Here is a 21,589-nt window from a genome sequence, read left to right as displayed (position 1 = left end):
TTGGTTCAGAAAGCAGGGAATGCAATTGTTACATTAGAGCTGCTATGCCACACTCCAGTATCTTTCTATCACTGTAACCAACTAATGCCAAAAGAATGGTTTTGTAATAAAATTATAGATATAGCCTAAAAAATAAAAATAAATACAATTTTTAAAAAAAGACTGGGAGGGAAGGTAAGATCCAGAATATAAATGGAGACCAAGGTGTTCGGACATTTTCTAGTAAGCAGTTGGAAATCCTTGACAGCTTTGATACAAGAAATAACTGGATAGTGTTTCCATATTAGAAGATGAATTTAGCAACAATGTAGAGAATAAATTTGAGAAGACCAAGTCCAGAAGCAAGATAACCAGCTAGGAGGGTGTTGCAGTAGTAGTCCAGGTTAAAGGCAGTGAATCCAGCAAAGAGCAATAGTAGGAAGAGAAGGAGAAAAGGGGATAAATTTGACAAATACTATTGGAGACAAAATTGACTGGACTTGGGAATTTATCAAAAGAGGTCGAGGGTCAGGCAGGGAGGAAGAGGAGTCAAAAAAGATAGCTAAAATTTTGGCTTAACACAAGAGGAGTAACAGATGGAAGAAAAGGAAGATTATTAATAAAATATTGAACAATCAAGTTCAGGTACCTCTGAAACTTAGAAGTAGACGTGTACATCGACTGGTAAAGGGAAGTCCGGGCATGAAATCTGAGTATGGGGGTCATGATGTGTAGGTGGTGGTAGTTAGAAGTGGATGATTATGCTGATAACATTCTCCTTTTTTATGGCTAAACACTGTCCTAAATGCTTTACATACATTGTTTTATTTAATTCTTTAACCTGTGAGGTTGTCATTTTACAAAGAAAAAGAAGATAACATGCAGAAGAGTTAAGTAATATATAAGACCCCATAACTATTAAGTGACAGAGCCAGTAATGGAACAGATTATCTGATTTCAAACCTGAAATCTTAAAACGCTATGCTATGGGTGAATCGAGAAGAGTGCTCAGGAGAGAACCCTGGGGAGCGTCAACATTTAATGGAGGATGATCACAGGCAGAGCTGCCTACCTGTACGTGCCCATCTGTGTATATACATGGAGGAGGAACCAGACAGGTAGGAGGAAAACCAAGAGAATAGTTATGACAGAAGCCAAACGAGGAATTACTGTAACAGATTATTCTGGGTGCCGAAAGTCTTGTGGGAAAAAATCTCCTTTGGGTTTAATAAGTTGGAATTTATTGGTAACTTTGGTAATTGCTGTCTGAGTGGAGTGATGAGTAACATAAACGAGGTAGCATAATTTATGTAAAGCTCCTAACTGCATATTTTTTTAAGTACAGGAAAAAAGTCAACTCCTATAATTACGGGGTTAATAGAAACAGTGTATCTAAAATACACAGATTTTAGATCCCCTGAAAACTCTTTCAGATCCCTAAATCTGAAAGATCTTAACTGACTCAGGAAAATTGATCTGGATGAGTTTAAATATGGATACACTTTTTGAGAGCATGTAATTCCCATCTAATGATTTTTACTTTCTCTGTGAAGTAGCATATTAAGCGTATTTCCCGAATGAGAAAGAATGTGGTAAGATAGGGTGCTTGACAAGAGTGGTAAAATTTTTAAATAGGTCTTGTAACAAATGAGAGAGGATGCTGATTAAGGACATGTGGAAGATCTGTAGCACTTAGGGCTCATGAATGGAGGAACTGAGTTTGTTTTGTTTCAGTCCTGCTGGTAGTATGATTTTTTCTTCAGCAGAAATAAAGGTGCAGTAAAGGCATTCTGTTAGATTGATCCAGATTGGGATTTTGTTGAATGCACATGATAGAAAGGCTAAATTGTTGGGGGGACAAAAAGCAAATGAAAGTTTTGATATTGCTTGTTTAAATGATGGATCAGAAAGACTCTGGATTGGTAGAAAGAATTGAGTACCAGAAGAGACTGTATGTGAGTTAGAGAAAACAAAGAACTGAGATCTTGGTGAAATTGAAGGACAGATATAATGGAAGTGGGAGGTTGTGGTCAGAAAGGGTGATTTTAAAATGTAGAAAAGGGGCAGGTAATAGCTCAGTGGTACAGCACATGCTTAGCATGCACAAAGTCCTGGGTTCAATCCCCAGTACCTCCATTTAAAAAAAAAAAGATATAGAAAGAAGTGGTTTTTGGAGGTTGCTGAATTTGAGGTCAGAAAAGTGAGACTAAAAAATGTGATGAATCATCTATTTGGACATTAAAATTGTCCACGATAATAATGAAATTTGGGGTGGCTTTACTCAGGGTTCCAGATAATAAATTGATTGGACCTTGTCCTAGACTTTTGAAAAAAGGTTGATTTAGGTGTGTTTATGGATCAAATTATTTATCTCCCAGAACACTCACCCAGTGATGAAAGTGGCAGCAGAGTGTCTCTTCCAGTACATGAGGAGGACTTAGGTGTCTCTGAGTGGTATCTGGTTTGGTTGATGAAAAGAGTTTATGTACAATAATAATGTATAGGAGATTAAGAATTTACTTAACTAATTTACTTGCCTAAGGTCACATTCTGATTGGATTCTAAAGCCCATGCTCTTTCCACCAACCCTGGTGTGTTTGCCAACAAATTGAACTGCTCCAGCTCATTTTTTATCTCCCCAGATGTTTGGGAGAACAATTTTGTTTTATTTTAGCTTCTCCAGAGCCAGTAAGTTTTTTAGTGCCAAACACGAACAAAATGAGTAGAAATCTGCTCAAGGAATATCTTTAAGAGAAACTTAATCTGAAGCTGTCAAGGTTTTTAGGCATTACCATAATTTCAAGGTTCAGTAATTTGATCCATTAGTTCATTTGTTTATTCATCATCCATGCATGTAATAGCAGATACACAATTTGAATTTGTATTCGTATTTGGAATACATTGCACTAAGCATAAATTGACTCATTCGATTTCTGTTTATTGTCTTTTGTCGTGCCAGCTGCCTATCCCCACCGTTTGAATCTCTTTTACCTTGCCAACGATGTCATACAGAACTGCAAAAGGAAAAATGCGATCATATTCCGGGAATCGTTTGCTGATGTGCTTCCCGAAGCAGCTGCTCTAGTGAAGTAAGTAAATTCTTACTGCTCTTTGGGATCTAAGCTTAGACAATTTACAATTTTAGTTTCCCTTTTTACCCTTTTTAGTGTAAGAACTATAACAGTTGCACACGCTTGACAATCTAAGGATATTTTTTCCACATTGTTCATTGTAACTTTCTTGGTAATACATTTTTCTTTTAAAAACTCTTTCTTCCCCTTTGAAAACTTGTCTGCTGTTTAGGCTCTGCCTCTTCTCTCCTAACTTGATTGTATGTATTTCCTGGCCACGGCCACTGACTGTACTTCTTTCTAACTGCTGCTTCTATTTTTGTGGGGTTTTTTTACACTTTCAGTTGTTTCAGAGTCTTTCTGAAATCTTGCCCCCTCCTTGAAATCCGTGTAATTAAGGAGAAATAAAACATTTATTCTTGACCTCATATTGATTCTCCATTCTTAGCAAAATTGTATCCAACATTTCCTTTTCTGGAATACTTAGTTTGATCTTAATTTTGCCCTGTATAAATAGTGTTTCCCTGGGCTGTGGAGTATAGCTCAGTGGTAGAGCGCGTGCTTAGCATGCTCAAGATTCTAGGTTCAATCCCCAGTGCCTCCATTAAAATAAATAAACAAACACAGTTACCTCCTCCCCCAATAGAATAGTGTTTTCCTTGTTTTCATTCATATTTGTAAGTTGTTTGGTGCAGGAAGTACACACATCTACATAATTGGAGGATAAGCAATTATATGGAAGAATCAAAATAGCTAAATAATTCTTCCAATTAAGTATTTATTAGCATAATATGCACTTGTATGAATATGTGAATATTCTCTGTTATTGATCCACTTGTTAGTATTAACCAAGTTGGAACTAAATAATCTTTGTTTCTTCCTTTTTTTTTCCCCTTTGGAAGGGAGATAATTTGGTTTATTTTTATTTAATGGAGGTAATGGGGATTGAACTCAGGACCTTGCGCACGCTTAGCAAGGTGTTTCTGCAACAAACTGAACTCTACCACCAAGCTATACCCTCCCGCCTTGTTTCTTCCTTTGGAAGTTAATTTGAGATGTCTACTTTGGTATTACAAAATATTAAAATGTGGTCCTACTTGCATGTACGAGTAATAAAGGTTTATACACATGTCAGAAGTATATAAAATAGGAATAGGAATAGCACCTAACATTTATTGAACACTCATAATTGACCACATACTATACAGAGTGCTTTGTGTGCTTCAGGTCATTTAATTCCAAGAAGAGCATTTAAAGTGGCTACTGCTATTATGCTCACATTAAAGAGGAGGAACCTAATTTAGAGATCTCGCACAGCTACAGGGTCCAGGAGGGTGGAGTGTTTGGCAGAATTCCTATCCAAACCTGTCTAGACCTCAAAGCTTATGTCCTCTGACACCTAACCAGTAGTCTGTGTTGCTCTTTACATAAATAAATCCAGTGTGATTTTGAGTAAGAAAAGCAGGGTATTGAATGATCTCCAGTTAGAGTTTCTGCTGTAAATACCGTTATAGTCTTAAAAACTTAACCTAGTGTTTCTTAGATTTCATGTCCTAGTTAGTGGATTAATATGGGATTGTCAGCTTTTATTTTACCATGTAAAGATATTTTTAGGGTTTTTTGGGTACATGTATATTGAAGTATAGTTAGTTGACAATGTTGTGTCAATCTCTGGTGCACAGCACAATGCTTCAGTCATACATGAACACACTTAACATTGCTTTCATATTCTTTTTCTCCATAAGTCACTACAAGATACTGAATATAGTTCCCTGTGCTATACAGTATGAACTTGTTGTTTATGTATTTGGGGTTTTTTTTTTAATTTCTAATGTTTCCTCCCTAACAGAGCACTGGGGATTGAACCCAGGACTTTGTGCACACCCAGCATGTGCTCTACCGCTGAGCTATACCGCACACCCCCAAGATATTTTTTAAAATAACTGCTTTAGATTACTATTTCACAGAAAAAAAGTAGGAATGCTCAGAATAAAGTACAGTCATTTAAATTAAAATTTTAAGCTCTGAAAATCTTTTTTAATTCAGTGAAGGATATCTACAGAAGCCTATAGAAAATATCAGACTTAATGGTGAAATAATAAAAGCATTCCAAGACAGAGATGCTCTCTATTATCATTACTATTCACCATTATGCTGTGATCCCATTCATTCCTAAATAAATAATAAGAGGAATGAATTTAGAAGAGATAGAATTATTTACAGATAATATGATTACCTGCTCAGGGATGGGCCATCTTTTTCTATAAAAGGCCTGATAGTATTTTAGGCTTTGCAGGCCTAGGATTTCTGTTGCTTCTCCTCTCAACTCTGCCATTCTAGCATAAAGGCAGCCAGAGACGGTACATAAGCAAATGGGTGTGGGTGTGTTCTAATAAAACTTTACTTACAAAACAAGCATCTGGCCAGATTTGGCCTGAGGCTTATAGTTTGCCAACCCCTGGCCTCCATATAATCAACTGATAAGAGTTCACTTAAATAGCCAGATTCAAGTTCAGTATAGAACAACAATGGCTTTCCTCTGTATGTTAGCAGTAACCAAATAAAAATGTAATTTGGAGAAAAAGATTCCTTTGGCAACAAAAAGTACTACTCCCTACCAAAAAAATAAAGGAAACCACCCAAAAGTAAATACATTTTTATTTATTTATTTGGCAGGGAAGGTAATTGGGTTTATTTATTTGTTTTTGGAGTAAGTACTGGGGATTGAAACCAGGATCCCAGTGTAGGCTCAACATGTGCTTTACAACTTGAGCTACACCCTTCCCCCTCCACCACTCAAAAGTAAATACAATAAGCATGTAAGGCTTTATAAAGGAAAATTTTAAACTTGATTAAAGGATGGTAGAGAAGACCTATATAAATGAAGAGATATGTATATAATTTTGAAGGGAAAGATTTGGTATTATTAAAAATAAGATTCTTTCATGACACCCAGATGACCAACAGACACATGAAAAGATGCTCAATATCGCTAATTTATTAGATGCAAATCAAAACTACAATGAGCTATCACCTCACACCAGTCAGAATGGTCATTATTAAAAAGTCCACAAACAATAATTGTTGGAGAGGGTGTGGAGAAAAGGGAACCCTCCTACACTATTGGTGGGAATGTAAATTAGTACAGCCACTATGGAAGTTCTTTAAAAAAAAACTAAAAATATACTAACTGTATGATCCAGCAATTCCACTCCTGGATGTATATCCAGAGAAAACTATAATAAGACACATGCACCCTGGTGTTCACAGCAGCACTGCTTACAATTGCCAAGACATGGAAACAACCTAAATGTCCATTGACAGATGACTAGAAAAGGAAGATGTGGTGTATGTGTACACACACACACACACACACACACACACACACACACACACACACACACTAGACTATAACTCAACCGTAAAAAAGAATGAGATAATGCCATTTGCAGCAATATGGATGGACCTAGAGATTATAATATTAAGTGAAGTAAGCCAGACAGAAAAAGACAAATATCATGTAGTATCACTTATATATGGAATCAAAAAATGATACAGATTCTATTTACAAACTAAAAACAGACTCATGGACAACAAACTATGGTTACCAAATCGGAAAGGGCAGGGGAGAGATAAATTAGGAGTTTGGGATTAACAGATACCTATTAATATGTATAAAATAGATGAACAACAAGGACCTACTATACAGCACAGGCAACTATATTCAATTTCTTGTAATAATATGGAAAAGAATATGAAAAGAAAAGATATGTACATATTTATGTGTATAATTGAATTGCTTTGCTCTACACCTGAAAGTAACATTGTAAATCAACTACACCTCAAATTTAAAAATTAAAAATTAAAAAAGATAAAATATGATGCAAATGGAAAAAAATTGGGCTAATGTGTATTAAGGAATTTGAAATATTTTCCAGGAAAAAATATTTTAAATTGTTAGTCACTGAGTAGGGATTTTTTTTTTTTTTAATTGAGGTATATAGTCAGTTACTATGTGTCAATTTCTGGTGTACAGCATAATGTCCCAGTCATGTGTACATATACACATATTGATTTTCATTAAAGGTTATTACAAGATACTGAATATAGTTCCATGTGCTATACAGAAGAAATTTGTTTTTTATCTATTTTTATATATAGTGGTTAACATTTGCAAATCTTAAACTGCCTAATTTATCCCTTCCCACCCCCTTTCCCCTGGTAACCATAGATTTGTTTACTGAGTAGCTTTTTGACTACCATCATAAAGATGTAGTTTCTTCCCTGCAACCTAAATAAATACACAGGACAGTGGAAAATCCTTTTCTTATCCCAGCCTTCCATTATCACTACCCAGTGTTGCTGGAGAGTGATAGTGATGCAAAGTTAGTAACTAATCTAACATAAAGTGGTAATTTCCTATGACATATTCTACATTTACTTTAAAACATTTGCCTCCAAATCCAGTTTTTTGCCCTAAAACATATGCTAGGATCCCTCATCTGTAACCATCTTTTCCCAATGATACGTGACAATGTTAAGCAAAGGTATACCTTTAAAAAAAAAAATTGTGTGTGTGTGTGTGTGTATACACACACACACACACATGAGTCTTTCCCAATATATAATCTATAAATTTGTTATAATCCTAGTCAAAATCTCAGTGTGGGGAAGAGGGTGTAGCTCAAGTGGTAGAGTGCTTAGCATGCACAAGGTCCTGGATTCAATCCCTGGTAAATAGATAGATAGATAGATAGATAGATAGATAGATAGATAGATAGATAGACAGACAGACTAGACAGACAGACAGACAGACAGATAAAAATGAAATACACCCCCCCCAAAAGAATTCAGTAGGTTTTAATGTGGAAGGGTAAATATCCAAGATTATTATTTGAAAGTACTTTAAGAGTTCCCCTGTCAGTTATCAATATATATTTTAAAACAATGATAGAATCAGGAGTAGAAGACTATATCAATGAAACAAAATATATCCTTGCTTGTAAAGAAATTAATTACAAAGTATGTAATAAATGAAAAGATATTAAGATAAGAGCGTTTAGTATTGCATAAACAGCCCTATCCTAAACATCCGCTCTACCTGCTTTTAAATTTCTATTCACAGTTATACTTTAGACTCAGTTCTGTGAATTCTTTTCTCTTAATTTAAGGCTATCATTTTAATCCCTTTAATTCAGGAGGCACAAGTGTTCCCTCAGTTCCAGGCAGATAACATAGGTGTGAAAGGGGTTGAATATAAGGAAAAACCCATCTAAAAGGGGCAGCAGCTACTCAACCCTAGTCTATGGCTGTAAAGAAATGTGAATTCAGTGTTACACTGCTGTTACATACATGCTTTCTCCTTCCCAAGACTTCCTTACTTTTTAAACTAGGTCAAAATATGAATTATTTTATGAAGTCTCTCAACTTTTAAATGTGTGAAGCTAAATCACATTCTAAAAAATTTGCTGCCAGCCAAATAAAACACATCTGTTGACTAAATCTGACCCATGGGCAACCTATTAGAGACCTCTGCATTAAGGCACTCATTTTATTCCTTTAGTCCCTTTAAGTAGTAACTTGATTTTACTTGATTTAAAGTTGGTATGGAGTGGACTTCCTGACTGACGTATGTGAAGAGAGATGACCAGAGAGGGAGACTAGTGCTTTCAGATGAATTGGGAAACTTTTTCTTTGCAAATAATTATCCACGTATTACAGTTCCTTTTTTATTAAATTTCGGTTTATCCTTCCCTCACTGGTTTGAAATTCCATAGGCTGAGAACCTGGAGATTTTGTTTTTAGACATACTAGTTAATTATTGTAATGAAAATATATATGGGAGAGAGGGGGGCATAAATGAAGGTAAATCATCTTGATGATATTTATTTGCCATTTGTGTCCTAGAGAGCCTAGCTAAGGGACAAAAAGGCCAGTTCATCTGAATGATGTACACATGGAATAGCTGAAACTTCAATTTGAAGCACAGGGGAAAGTGTTTTTACGAATGTCAGAGTTGAGTTACCACTTAGAAAAGTATGGACTACTCTGCCACCAGCAATGACTTCAATAAGGGGCGGGGGCGCACCTGTATGTGTGCATATACATACATACCTGTACATACATACATGAATTGCAGAAGAATTCCTATAAGAACTGAAGGTTTGCTTATATTATGTGAGGATTGTGTGAGGGTAGGTGTAACTTTGATGTGCATAGAACTTTTCTAAGGCCAGTCACTATCCCAGGCTTTCATAAAACACAGCCTGTATATATGTATGTATGTATGTATTTGCTGTATAGTTCATTTACAATGTTGTGTTAATTTCTGATGTACAACATAGTGATTTATTTATACATTCATACATATACATATACATATATATATATTCCTTTTCATTTTTTTTCCATTATAGGCCATTATAAGATAGTGAATATAGTTCCCTGTGCTATACAACAAGTAGGACCTTGTTGTATATCTATTTTATACATAGTTAGTATCTGCAAATCCTAAACTCCCAATTTATCCCTCCCAACCCTCTTTCCCCCTGGTAAGCAGAAGTTTGTTTTCTATGTCTGCACATCTGTCTCTGTTTTGTAAATAAGTTCATTTGTGTCCTTTTCCCTTCTTTTTTATTGGATTCCACATACAAGTGATATAATTTGGTATTTTTATTTCTCTTTCTGGCTTACTTCACTTTGGATGACCATCTCCAGGTCCATCCATGTTGCTGCATGGCATTATTTTATTCTTTTTTATCGCTGAATAATATTCCATTGCATATGTGTGTATGTATGCGCGCACACACGCACACACATACACACACACACACATCCACAACTTCTTTATCCAGTCATCTGTCGATGGACATTTAGGTTGCTTCCATGTCTTGGCTATTGTAAATAGTGCTGCTGTGAACATTGGGGTGTGTGTATCTTTTCAAATAGAGTTCCCTCTGGATATATGCCCAGGGGTGGGGTTGCTGGATCATAGGGTAAGTCTGTTTTCAATTTTTTAAGGAATTTCCATTGCTGTTTTCCATAATGGCTGCATGAAACTACACTCCCAGAACAGTGTAGTGGGAGTTCCCTTTTCTCAACATCTTGCCCAGCATTTATCGATTGTGAACTTTTTAACAGTGGCCATTGTGACTGGTGTGAAGTGATACCTCAGTGTAGTCTTGATTTGCATTTCTCTGATAATGAGTGCTATTGAGCATTTTTTCATGCGCCTATTGGCCATTTTTATGTCTTGGAGAAATGTTTGTTTAGGTCTTCTGCCCATTTTTGGTTTGGGTTGTTTGTTGTTTTCTTATTGAGCTGTATGACTGTTTGTGTATTTTGGAAACTAAGCCCGTGCCAGTTGCATTGTTTGCAGATATTGCCTCCTGTTCTGTAGGTTGTCATTTCATTTCATTTACAGTTTCCTGTGCTGTGTGAAAGCTTAATTAGGGCTCATTTATTTTTGCTTTTATTTCTGTTGCCTTGATAGACTGCCCTTGGAGAACATTACTATGATTTATATCAGAGAATGTTTTGCCTGTGTTCTCTTCTAGGAGGTTTATGGTGTTTTCTCTTATATCTAAGTCTTGAAGTCATTTTGAGTTTATTTTTGTGCATGGTGTGCAGTTTTAATTGAACTGAAGAATGAATTTGTGCTAGTTGTTATCATCAGAGCTTAATGTGGTTTCTTTTAACTCAGGTTGTAAAGAGAATTATATGTATGACCTTTGTTGGAAAAAGATGTCATGACAGATTTCGGGGGAGTGCTAAGCTTGGTATGCTGAAGTAAATCCAACAGGGAGGGTTTCTGATCACCTCACACCTAGTTGCTGGGTAGTGAAGAAAGTCTTGAAACCATCTGGGAGTTTGGATTGGCAGTGTTCTCACTTTCTGACTAAACTGTCAGACCAGCCTTTCTTCAGTCTTTAGAGACTTTCTGTCAGAGAGCATTCACTGCTGAACTAACTGGAAGAGCTGTGCTAAAACGCTGCCGGGCTGCCTCTGTGCTGATCCACTTGGAAACAGAACACCCAAGGCATCCCTGCCGCCTCTTTGAGCCTCTCAGTGTCCCTCTAGGGCCCTCTATTGGCAGCGTCTGACACTGAGCCAAGGGGAGATAGAGTTTGCAGAGTCTGCATCCAGTATCACAAGGAAGAACGTGTTTAGAGCTGAGAGGCAGTAGATTAATAACTGGCACGTGCACCTACCAGATAAGTCATAAATCTTGAAGTCCACCAACATTAGCAAGTTGTTGCACTGTGGAAGCTCTCATGTACTGTTGGTTTGAAGGTTGATTGGTATAAAACAACCTCATTTTTAAGTTTGTTGTGTACACCCCATGATCTTGTTATTCCACCCCTAGGCCTTTACCCCTGAGAAACTTTTACATATATGCAGCAAGGTCAATGGGAGGGGATTTTTATAACATCACTGTCTGTAATAATAAAAATTTGGAAACATTTTTCTACAGTAGAACACTGCTAGCTCCCCAGAGGACCTGAATGGGCCCCTTCAAGATCACAATCCCTTCCACCTACCTGAGGTAGCAGACTTGTGATAATTGTCAAGAATTATTATTTGGCTATAGTAATTAAAAGAGTGTTGTTAGAAAGAACATAAAAATTAGAACAGAATTAAGTACCAAAAGAAGCCGTAACACTAATTCTGGAAATGTAATTTTCCCTAATGTAATTTACTATATATTCAGAATATAAGCTGAACCAGCAATAATGGGCATATTAGAATGGCAGAGCTGACATTAATTTATACGCCTGTATCAGTAGTACAACGTGATCTGGGCTCTGTAGAGTGGATAAAGGGATCTTAAAGTTGTAAGTCCCCCTGGCTTCCAGTATAGGTTTTCTCTCAAGTAGCACATTTCCTGCATAGACCACCAGGAATCCCAGAGGCCAAACATGTGCTCATTAAATACATTGGGAAATGAACCACCCCAAGAGAATTCAGCAGTTTTAGATTCCCCCACAGTGAGCTTCAGATATTAGAATTATCATCACAATAGCCAAGAAATGAAAACAATCTTAAATGTCTGTCTACAGATGAATGGATAAAAAAGATGTGTCATGTATATTCAATGGAATATTATTCAGCCATAAGAGAGAAGGAAATCTTGCCATTTATAAGAACATGGATATACCTTGAGGGCATTATAGTAAGAAAAATAAGTCAAAGAGAGAAAGACAAATACTGTATGATATCACTTATACGTGGAATCTATAAAAGCTGAACTCATAGAAACAGAATAGAGTGGTTGTAAGGGGCTTGGGGTGAGGGAAATGGAGATATGTTAGTGAATGGTACATTCCTCCAGTTATAAAACGAATAAATGCTGGAGACCTAATGTAATAAAAAAAAAAGAAAGAATTATCAGACAGAGTATATAAAACAATTATAAAAATGTTAAAGATTAAATAGAATAAAATGAGTAATAGATAATATATTTAGACAGGTTTGAAAAAGAACCAATAGGATTTCTAGAAAGGAAAAAGAGACTAAGCTAGGAAAATAGTTCTTAAGAAATTAGAATTCAGCAATAGAGAAGAGGTGGAAAAATTAAGATTAGAATGAGAGGCCTAATTTACATCAAATTAGAATCCAGGAGGCGAAAACTTTTGAATTCTTTTGGAGAGGTAATAGCTGAGAACGCTCTGAAAGTGATGAAAACTTGAATCTCTAAATATAGGAAGTATAACATACTAAGCAGGATAAATAAAAAAGAAATTTACATCTAGTTTGTTTTATAATTCCACTTCATTACATTACAATGAAATTAAAAAACAAAAAGATTTTAAGAGCAATCAGAGTTCATACCTACTAAGATAAAAATAATTTAAAAACAAAACAAAACCAAAAAATAACAAATGTTAGGATGGGGAAATTTTCTACATTTCTGTTAGGAATGTAAAATAGTGCAACTTCTATGGAAAACAGTTTGATGGTTCTTAAAAAGTTAAACGTAGAATTACTGTATGATCCAACAGTTCTACTCCTGGGCATATACAAAAAAAGAAATAAAAACATGAACTTGAATGGATATCTGTACACCCATGTTCATAGCAGTGCTATTACAATAGCCAAAACAAAGAACCAGTTCAATTTTCAGATGAACAGATAAACAAAATGTGGTTTATACATAAAATGGAATATCATTCAGCCTTAAAAAGAAAAGAATTCTGACACGTGCTACAACATAAATGAACCTTGGAGACATTATGCTAAGTGAAATAAACCAGTCACAAAAGGGTAGCTATTGTATGATTCCACTTACGTGAAGTAACTGCAGTAGTCAGATTCATAGAGACACAAGGTAGAATTGTGGTTGTAAGGGGTTTGGGGGATGTTGTTTAATGGATATAGAGTTCCAGTTTCATAGGATGAAGAGTTCTGGAGATTGATTTCACAACAGTGTGAATGTACATAACATTACTGCACTGTACACTTAAAAATGGTTAAGATGGTAAATTGTATGTATATTTCACCACAATTTTTTAAAGAGGAATGAAGTTCTGATACATGCTACACATGGATGAATCTTGAAAAAATTACTCTGAAATAAGGCAGACACAAAAGGACAAATATTGTATCATTCAACTTAAATAAAATGTCTAGAATAGGCAAATCCATAGAGACAGAAAGTAGATTAGAGGTTATCAGGAGCTGGGGAAAAGAAGTAATAGGGAGTTAATTGTTTAATGGGCACAGAGTTTCTGTTTAGGGTAATGAAAATTTTTGGAAATAGATAGGGGTGGTGGTTGTACAACTTTGTGAATATTACTAATGCCACTGAGTTGCACATTTTAAAAATGGTTAAAATGGCAAATTTTATGATATTATTTTACCACAGTAAAAAAAGAAAAAAAAAGTAAAGACAAAGCAGCCAAAGAGAAAAGACAGAAAGATCACATACACAAGGATTGCAGTTAGACTGACAATAGACTTCTCTGCCATAACAGTGAAAGCCAGAAGGCAGTTATGAAAAATATTTTTGTAACATTGATAGAAAATAGATGTCGGGGGTGGGAAGGATAAATTGGGAGTTCAAGGTTTGCAGATACTAACTACTAAATATAAAGTAGATAAACAATAAGTTTATACTGTATAGCACAGGGAACTATGTTCAGTATCTTGAAGTAACCTATAATGAAAAAGAATATGAAAATGAATATATGTATATGTATGACTGAACTATTATGCTGTACACCAGAAATTGACACAATATTGTAAACTGACTGTATTTCAATTAAAAAAGAGAAGAAGAAAATAGCTGTCAACGTGGATTTGCATACAAAGCAAAACTACTTTCAAAAGCCAGACAAACTATATAAAGATATCTCCAGAGAAACAAAAACAGGGAATAATTTACCATCAACAAACTCCTAAATCACTTTTACTCTGGAAAGTTAGCAGTAAGAGGGATGATGAGTTATACTAGCAATAAAATGTATGAAATATCTAAGAATAGCCTTAACAGGAAATATGTGAAGCCTTGATGAATAAATTTTATTTGGGAATTTTAGATATAAACACATAAATATTAATGTTTTGCTGCAGTATGAATAATGTATTAATAACTCATAGTTGTTAATTAGATAATTTTTTTTCAAATTAATATATCCTAATATAATTCAAATTAAAAATGCTAAAATCTCCCCTCTTTTGGAACTTAACATTACTCTAAAATTACTCTAGGAAAATAAGGAAGTGAGAATATAAGAATTGTTCTGAAATATAATTGTAATGAGGGAAGGTAAGCTACAGTTTTGAAGATAATGCAGTATAATGTAAAAATGGATCAGTGGAACAGAATTTGCAGCCTAGAAAAATATTAATAATTAAATACATGGTAGAGGAAGCACAGTAAATCAGTGAGGAAAACAAATTGTTGTTTTAAAAATATTTTTAGATTGGTGTTTTTTATTTGTTTTTGTTTTAGGGGGGCTAATTACGTTTATTTATTTATTTTTAATGTAAGTGCTGGGGATTGAACCCAGGACCTTGTGCATGCTAAAGCATGCACTAGACCACTGAGCTATACCCTCCCCCTAGGAAAACAAATTATGATATTGAAATAATAGGAAATTATTTAGATTATACCTTAACTTATGTTTTATACCCCAGTAGATTTTAAGTGAGTCATAGAACTGAACATTTTAAAAAATGTTAATCGTTAAAAGAGAGATAAAAGAAAATGAGTTATAATACTTTAAATTTCTGGTAGGAAGACTTTCTACACTTAAAAAGTGGCAGTAGACAAACATTCAAAAAAAAAATACCTGTCCATTTCAGACTATTTCAAAAAACTGAGGAGGAGGAAATGCTCCCTAACTCGTTTTATGAAGCCAGCATCACCCTGATACTAAAACCAGACAAAAGACAACACAAAAAAAGAAAATTGAAAATTACAGGCCAATATCTCTGATGAACATAGATGTGAAAGTTCTCAATAAAATATTACTAAACCAAATCATAAAAGGATCATACACCATGATCCAATGAGATTTATTCCAGAGATGTAAGAATTGTTCAACATCTTCAGATCAGTCAACATGATACATCATATTAACAAAAAGAAGGATTAAAAACTATGTGATCAGGGGGAGGCTATACCTCCGTGGAGGAGTGCATGCCTGACATGCATGAGGTCCTGGGTTCAACCCCCAGGAACTCCATTAAAAATAAATAAATAAAAACCTAATCCCTCTACCGCAAAAAAAACCCCATATGGTTATCTCAATAGATGCAAAAAAAAAAGGCATTTGACAAGATTCAATACCCAGTTATGATAAAGAAAAACTCTCAATAAAATGGGTACAGAAGGAACATACCTCAACATAATAATAAAGGCAATATATGACAAACTCATGACTAACATCATACTCAATGGTGAAAAATTTAAAGCTATTCTTCTAAGATTTGGAACAAGACAGTGATGAGCACTCTTGCCACTCTTATTCAGTGTAGTATTGGAAGCCCTAGCCAGAGCAATTAGGCAGGAAAAAGAAATAAAAGGCATTAGAAAGGAAGAAGTAAAACTGTCCCCATTTGCAGATGACATGATTTTAGGTATAGAAAACCCCAATGACTCCACCAAAAACTGTTAGAAACAATAAGTACTGTAAATTTTATGGATACAAAATCAATGTACAAAAATTGGTTGCATTTCTATATGCTAACAATGAGCTAGCAGAACGAGAAATTAAGAAAACAATCCCATTTACAATTGCAACAAAAAGAATGAAATACATCAGAATAAATTTAACCAAGGAGGTGAAAGATCTGCACACTGAAAACTATGACATTGTTGAAAGGAATTGAAGAAGACACAAATAAATGGAGATTGTCCATGCTCATGGGTTGAAAAAATTCACATTGTCAAAATGTCCATATTGGGTACAGCAGTCTATGGATTCAGTGCAGTCTCTATCTAAATCTGAAGGGCATTTTCCATAGAAATAGAATAAAAATGCTAAAATTTATATGGAACCACAAAAGACCCTGAATATCCAAAGTAATCCTGAGAAAAAAGAACAAAACTGTAGGTATCACACTCCCTGATTTCAAATGATATTACAAAGCCATAGTAATCAAAACAGCATGGTATTGGTAGAAAAACAGACATAAATCAATGGTCAAGACTCAGAAGCCCAGAAATAAACCCACACATTTATGGACAGCTAATTTACAACAAAAGAGCAAAGAACATACAATGGAGAAGGGATAGTCTCTTCAATAAATGGGAAAACTAAACAGCCACATAACAAAAAAAAAAAAATGAAACTAGACCACTGTCACATACCATACACAAAAATTAACTCAAAATGGATTAAAGACTTGATGTAAGACTTAAAACCATAAGACTCCTAGAAGAAAACACAGGCAGTACACTTGTTGACATCCATCTTAGTATCTTTCTGGCTATGTCTCCTCAGGCAAGGGAAACAGAAGGAAAAATAAACAAATGGGACCATACCAAACTAAAAAGCTTATGCATAGCAAAGGAAACCATCAATAAAACAAAAGGACAGTGGATGGGGGGAAGGTGTAGCTCAAGTGGTAGAGTGCATGCTTAGCATGCGTAAGGTCCTGGGTTCAATCTCCAGTACTTCCTCTAATAATAAATAAATAAACAAACAAACAAGCAAACATAATTACCTCCCCCCACCAAAAAAAAAGAAAGAAAAGATAGCCTAACAAGTGGGGGAAGATATTTGCAAGCCATATATCTAATAAGGGGTTAGTTAATATGAAAAATATATAACTAACTCATATAACTCAACAACAAAAAAACCCAACAACCTGATTTTGAAAAATGGGCAGAGGAGCTAAATGGACATGTTTCCAGAGAAGACATACAGATGGCCAACAGGTGCATGAGAAGATGTTGAACATCACTAATTATTAGGGAAATGCAAATCAAAACCACAGTGAAGTATCATCTTACGCCTGTTAGAATGGCTGTTATCAAAAAGGCAAGTAATAAGTGTTGGAGAGGATGTGGAAAAAGGGGAACCCTCATACACTGCTGGTGGGAACGTAAATTGGTGCAGCCACAATGGAAAACAGTATAGAGATTCCTCGAAAACCTAAGAGTAGAACTGCCATATAATCCAGCTGTCCCACCTCTGACTATTTATCCAAAGAATATGAAAACACTGGTTCAGAAAGATAAATGTACCCGTATGTTTATCAACAACATTATTTACAACAGCCAAGATACGGAAACAACCTCAATGCCTATCAGTGAATAAGGAAGATACAGTATGAATATAATGGAATACTTACTCAGCCATTAAAAAAGATAAAATCTTGCCATTTGCAACAACATGGATGGACCTTGAGGGCATTACAGTAGTCAGACAAAGACAAATACTGTATGATTTACTCATATGGGGAATAAGTTTTAAAAATTAAAAACAAAAATAAATGAACAAACCAAACACACACATAGATACAGAGACCAGAATAGTGGTTACCAGAGTGGGAGGGGGTTTCAGGGAGGGTGAAATGGGTAAAGGGAGTGAATTATATAGAGACGGATGGGAACTTAAACTTTTGGTCATGAACGTGCTGTAGTGTATACAGAAGTAGAAATGTAATGTTGTACTCATGAAACTTACATAATGTTATATGTCATCTATAGCCTCATCTATGTCATTGATAAAAAGTACTGAATACAAGTTTTTAAGATTTTAGTCCTAGACACTAGAAAAAAAATGTTTTAAAATTAATATCAGAAGACATTTGGAAATAATTTTGCTGGAAACTTTATTTTCCGATTTCTAGTTTTCTTGTTGGAGATGTAAGTTAACTGTAGCCTCACTTTTTCTTCTCAGGGATCCATCTGTTTCTAAGTCTATAGAACGAATCTTTAAAATCTGGGAAGATAGAAATGTATACCCAGAAGAAATGATTATGGCATTAAGAGAAGCTTTGAGTAAGTGTCTTTTCTCTCCTGAAAGAAAAATTGAGTCATTTTTCAGTCTTTAAAATTATGTGTATTTTATAGAGCTAGTTCTTTTGCTTAATAATGAAAAATAAAGTTTTGGATTTGGCCCTATTTGTTTAAAATTAAATAGTTAATAAAAGTCTGAATTAAAAGTTAAGTAGAATTGGTTTGGGGAGGGTTGAAATTTATTTTTACTGACTAAAGAAAGTCAAACGTATTAAGTGATGACGGCCATCTCAGTATGTTCCTGCATTTGCTTTACCTTAATTGAGCACTTTAAACTGTTCATCTTTTATGTTTCATGATTATTTCCCTATCCTCTTTTGAAGAATTTTTGGACAGGGTTTCAGGTTTCACTAAGCTATTTGATATTAAGCATATATTAGCATTCTTCAGTCTCTGTTTTGGTTTAGATTTGCAGTAAGCTGTGTACCTGTTTTTTTTTTTTTTTTAAGTTACTTAGTTCCTATCTATAAGATGCATGTAATTAAGTCATTGAATAGAAGCTGGTGATATCTGATACCATGACCATAATTGGACTAGAAATTTGCTTTAAAAATAGCATCATCTAAGAAGCTGTTAAATTCTTCCTTTGAATGTTTTACTTGGTATTTTTCAGCTTCCTGCCCTATTCTCAAAATTAGTAATTTCACTGATGTAGTAATGTTTATTTGACAGCTTCTTAGATCTGCTGGGTGTCTTTATCTTTTTATAAAAATGAAAGAAAAGGAAAGAAAGAAACGACACACAGTCTCGGATTGCCTTTTTTCATGCTACAACTTTGACACTGAAGTGGACAGACAGAACAGCTTCCCATAACGCCAGATTGCAAAAACTGAAATGTTTTCCAGGTACCACTTTCAAAACTCAGAAGCAGCTGAAAGAAAATCTGAACAAACAACCGAATAAGCAGTGGAAGAAATCACAAAGTAAGGAACAAAATCTCAACTAATATAAAATTACCTCCTCTTTTTGGAGCAGAAGAAAATGTAGACCATTTGACATCGTACCTGGCATAAACCATGGGCAAGCCTGTGTTTTCCAGGCCTAGGAAGCTCCCAGTGACTTAATAAACCATCATGGAGTTACTTCTTAAAAAATAAAAATAAAACTACTTTTAAACAAAGGAAATGCAAAAAAGGGGTTAAATCAGTGAAGATTCAAGAGTAGTTGGGGGAGTGAAAGAAGAAAAAAATACTTAGTAGTTCCCAGGCTAACTCTCAGGTTCAAAGATGTGTGAAGTTAGAGGCAGCTGGCATTAAACAACAGAGCTGAAGAGGAGACTAGGCATTCAGAAGCATTTCTGTGGGAGCCATGAATTCCTTCAGATTTGGGGATACATTCTACCAGATTAGACATGGGCCTCAAATCCTGGCCAGAAGCTCATTCTCTAACGGGAGCTCCTGCTATCTTTATCACGTTTACCCAGCATGAGATCAAGGGAGTGGAATACTGCATGTGATAGGCTGCTGTGGGCCAAACTGAGGAATATTGAGAAAGACTTGAAAGTGTGGAGGGAACAAGGTGAAAGACAGTGAGAACTGGGAGGTGAAAAAACACTTGGGATGGTTTTGTTCCGGCAAGCATGTGATATTCATCATGATTAAGAGAGTCCTCTCACATCCTATTGGTCATAAGTTGCATGCCTAGGAACAAGAGTCATCATTTCAGCCAAAGTTCAACCGCAGTGATACTGTACTTAGAACTTTCCCTGCCTATTTTTGCTGTGAATTGAGTCAGCAGAAAAAGAAATCCAGAGCTAAATAATAGAGTTGATGTTTGTAAGTGATTTTCTTCAGTCAGTGCTCAGGATTAACTGGATGTCCTGCTCCTGAACACTCATAAGCTGAGGTCCTCTTATACTCAGTCAGACTAGGTAGAAATGTACTTAATGTTATCTCAGTTATCTCCAAATCAATAATTCTAGGACTCCAGTTTATAAGAGTATGTTGGAGGTAAGTAGGTTAGACCTATCTAAATGGTATATTTTTATATTGACCATGCTTGGCAGTGTTAATTTCATATTCCACTATTTATTCCAGTAATTATGATTTATCCTTTTTTAATTGTGATATAATTGTGCATGTTTGACATATATTTAAAGAGTACACCCTTAACTATAAAGCTGGAAATTTTCCAGAATATTAGTCAGCATTTTGCATCTATATTCTTAAATGGCCTTTTGTTTAATTCCAACAGCATCCACGAATCCAAAAGCTGCTCTCAAGTCTAAGATAGTTGCTGAATTTCGAGTAAGTTACAGAATATGTTTAACATGCCAAAGTATTATTCACTCCTTTTGTGTTACAGTTTTCAGTATGGTCCAGTAAGGTTTATTTTTATTCAATTGTATATTAGTTATATTTTCAGCATGTTTGAACTGCTCTAAATGAATCCAGATTGGAATCAGATTACTTAAGCATTTTATCTGTTCCCCAATGGAAGAAATAGCCTTCTTCTAAAATATCTATTATCGCCTAAGTTCTATATTGAACCCCCGTAACAAGGGGTGCATCTTCCTATGAAGCTCTACTAAATTAAAATTTGCTGTTAGCATAATAAGATTGTTATCTAATTAAAATTTGAAGAAGGTGTAAGTGGGCTTTTGTCAGTTTCAGTCTTAACCCTGTATCCATAAATAAGCTTTGAATAACTAACGAAAAGTTACATACTTTTAAAGTATATAACTGAAAATACGGTTTTGGCATGAGAATTGGTATCGATATCCCTCATTATGAGGAAATATGAAGGGGTTTTTCCCTTTTGTGGTTTTGTTAGTTTTTTTTAGTCATATTTTACTTTAACGGGGAAAGATGGAATAAGTGAATGATCTCATAAATGAAATATGACCCTGTCTGTGTCCAGTCTCAGGCCCTCATTGAGGAGCTGTTGCTGTACAAGCGCTCAGAAGATCAGATAGAATTGAAAGAAAAACAGCTGTCAACTATGAGGGTGGACGTGTGCAGCACAGAAACGCTCAAATGCTTAAAAGGTAATACATCCTTTTGAACAGAATAACTCAGATTTTCTTTCCAGATATATCATTTTCATGCGATTAGACCGACTTCTTCTG

The 21,589-nt window shown here is 35.1% G+C and overlaps 1 protein-coding gene and 1 long non-coding RNA gene across 4 annotated transcripts in view; one reads left to right on the top strand and one right to left on the bottom strand.

Moving 5' to 3' along the window:
* RPRD2 (regulation of nuclear pre-mRNA domain containing 2) overlaps positions 1–21,589 on the top strand; it is a 68,264-nt gene that overhangs the window by 26,594 nt on the left and 20,081 nt on the right. For 2 of the 3 annotated variants that reach the window (XM_006186601.3, XM_006186602.3), the window contains exons 2-5: positions 2,939–3,068; positions 18,404–18,504; positions 20,716–20,768; positions 21,382–21,508. In XM_006186601.3, the coding sequence (XP_006186663.1) occupies positions 2,939–3,068; positions 18,404–18,504; positions 20,716–20,768; positions 21,382–21,508 (411 nt within the window). Of the gene's footprint in view, positions 1–2,938; positions 3,069–18,403; positions 18,505–19,367; positions 19,446–20,715; positions 20,769–21,381; positions 21,509–21,589 lie in introns of all 3 variants that reach the window. The other variant, XM_006186600.3, reaches the window with a different exon arrangement.
* On the bottom strand, positions 4,941–19,351 carry LOC116658752. Its single transcript, XR_004314043.1, has 3 exons — positions 19,259–19,351; positions 11,930–11,934; positions 4,941–4,952 (listed from the first exon to the last, which is right to left on the bottom strand). It is a non-coding gene; the product is annotated as an uncharacterized LOC116658752 (long non-coding RNA).

This window comes from Camelus ferus, chromosome 21, assembly GCF_009834535.1.
Source record: "Camelus ferus isolate YT-003-E chromosome 21, BCGSAC_Cfer_1.0, whole genome shotgun sequence".
NCBI lineage: Eukaryota > Metazoa > Chordata > Mammalia > Artiodactyla > Camelidae > Camelus > Camelus ferus.
Note: the sequence above shows the minus strand (reverse complement) of the source record. Positions and strands in the feature narration are given on the sequence as shown.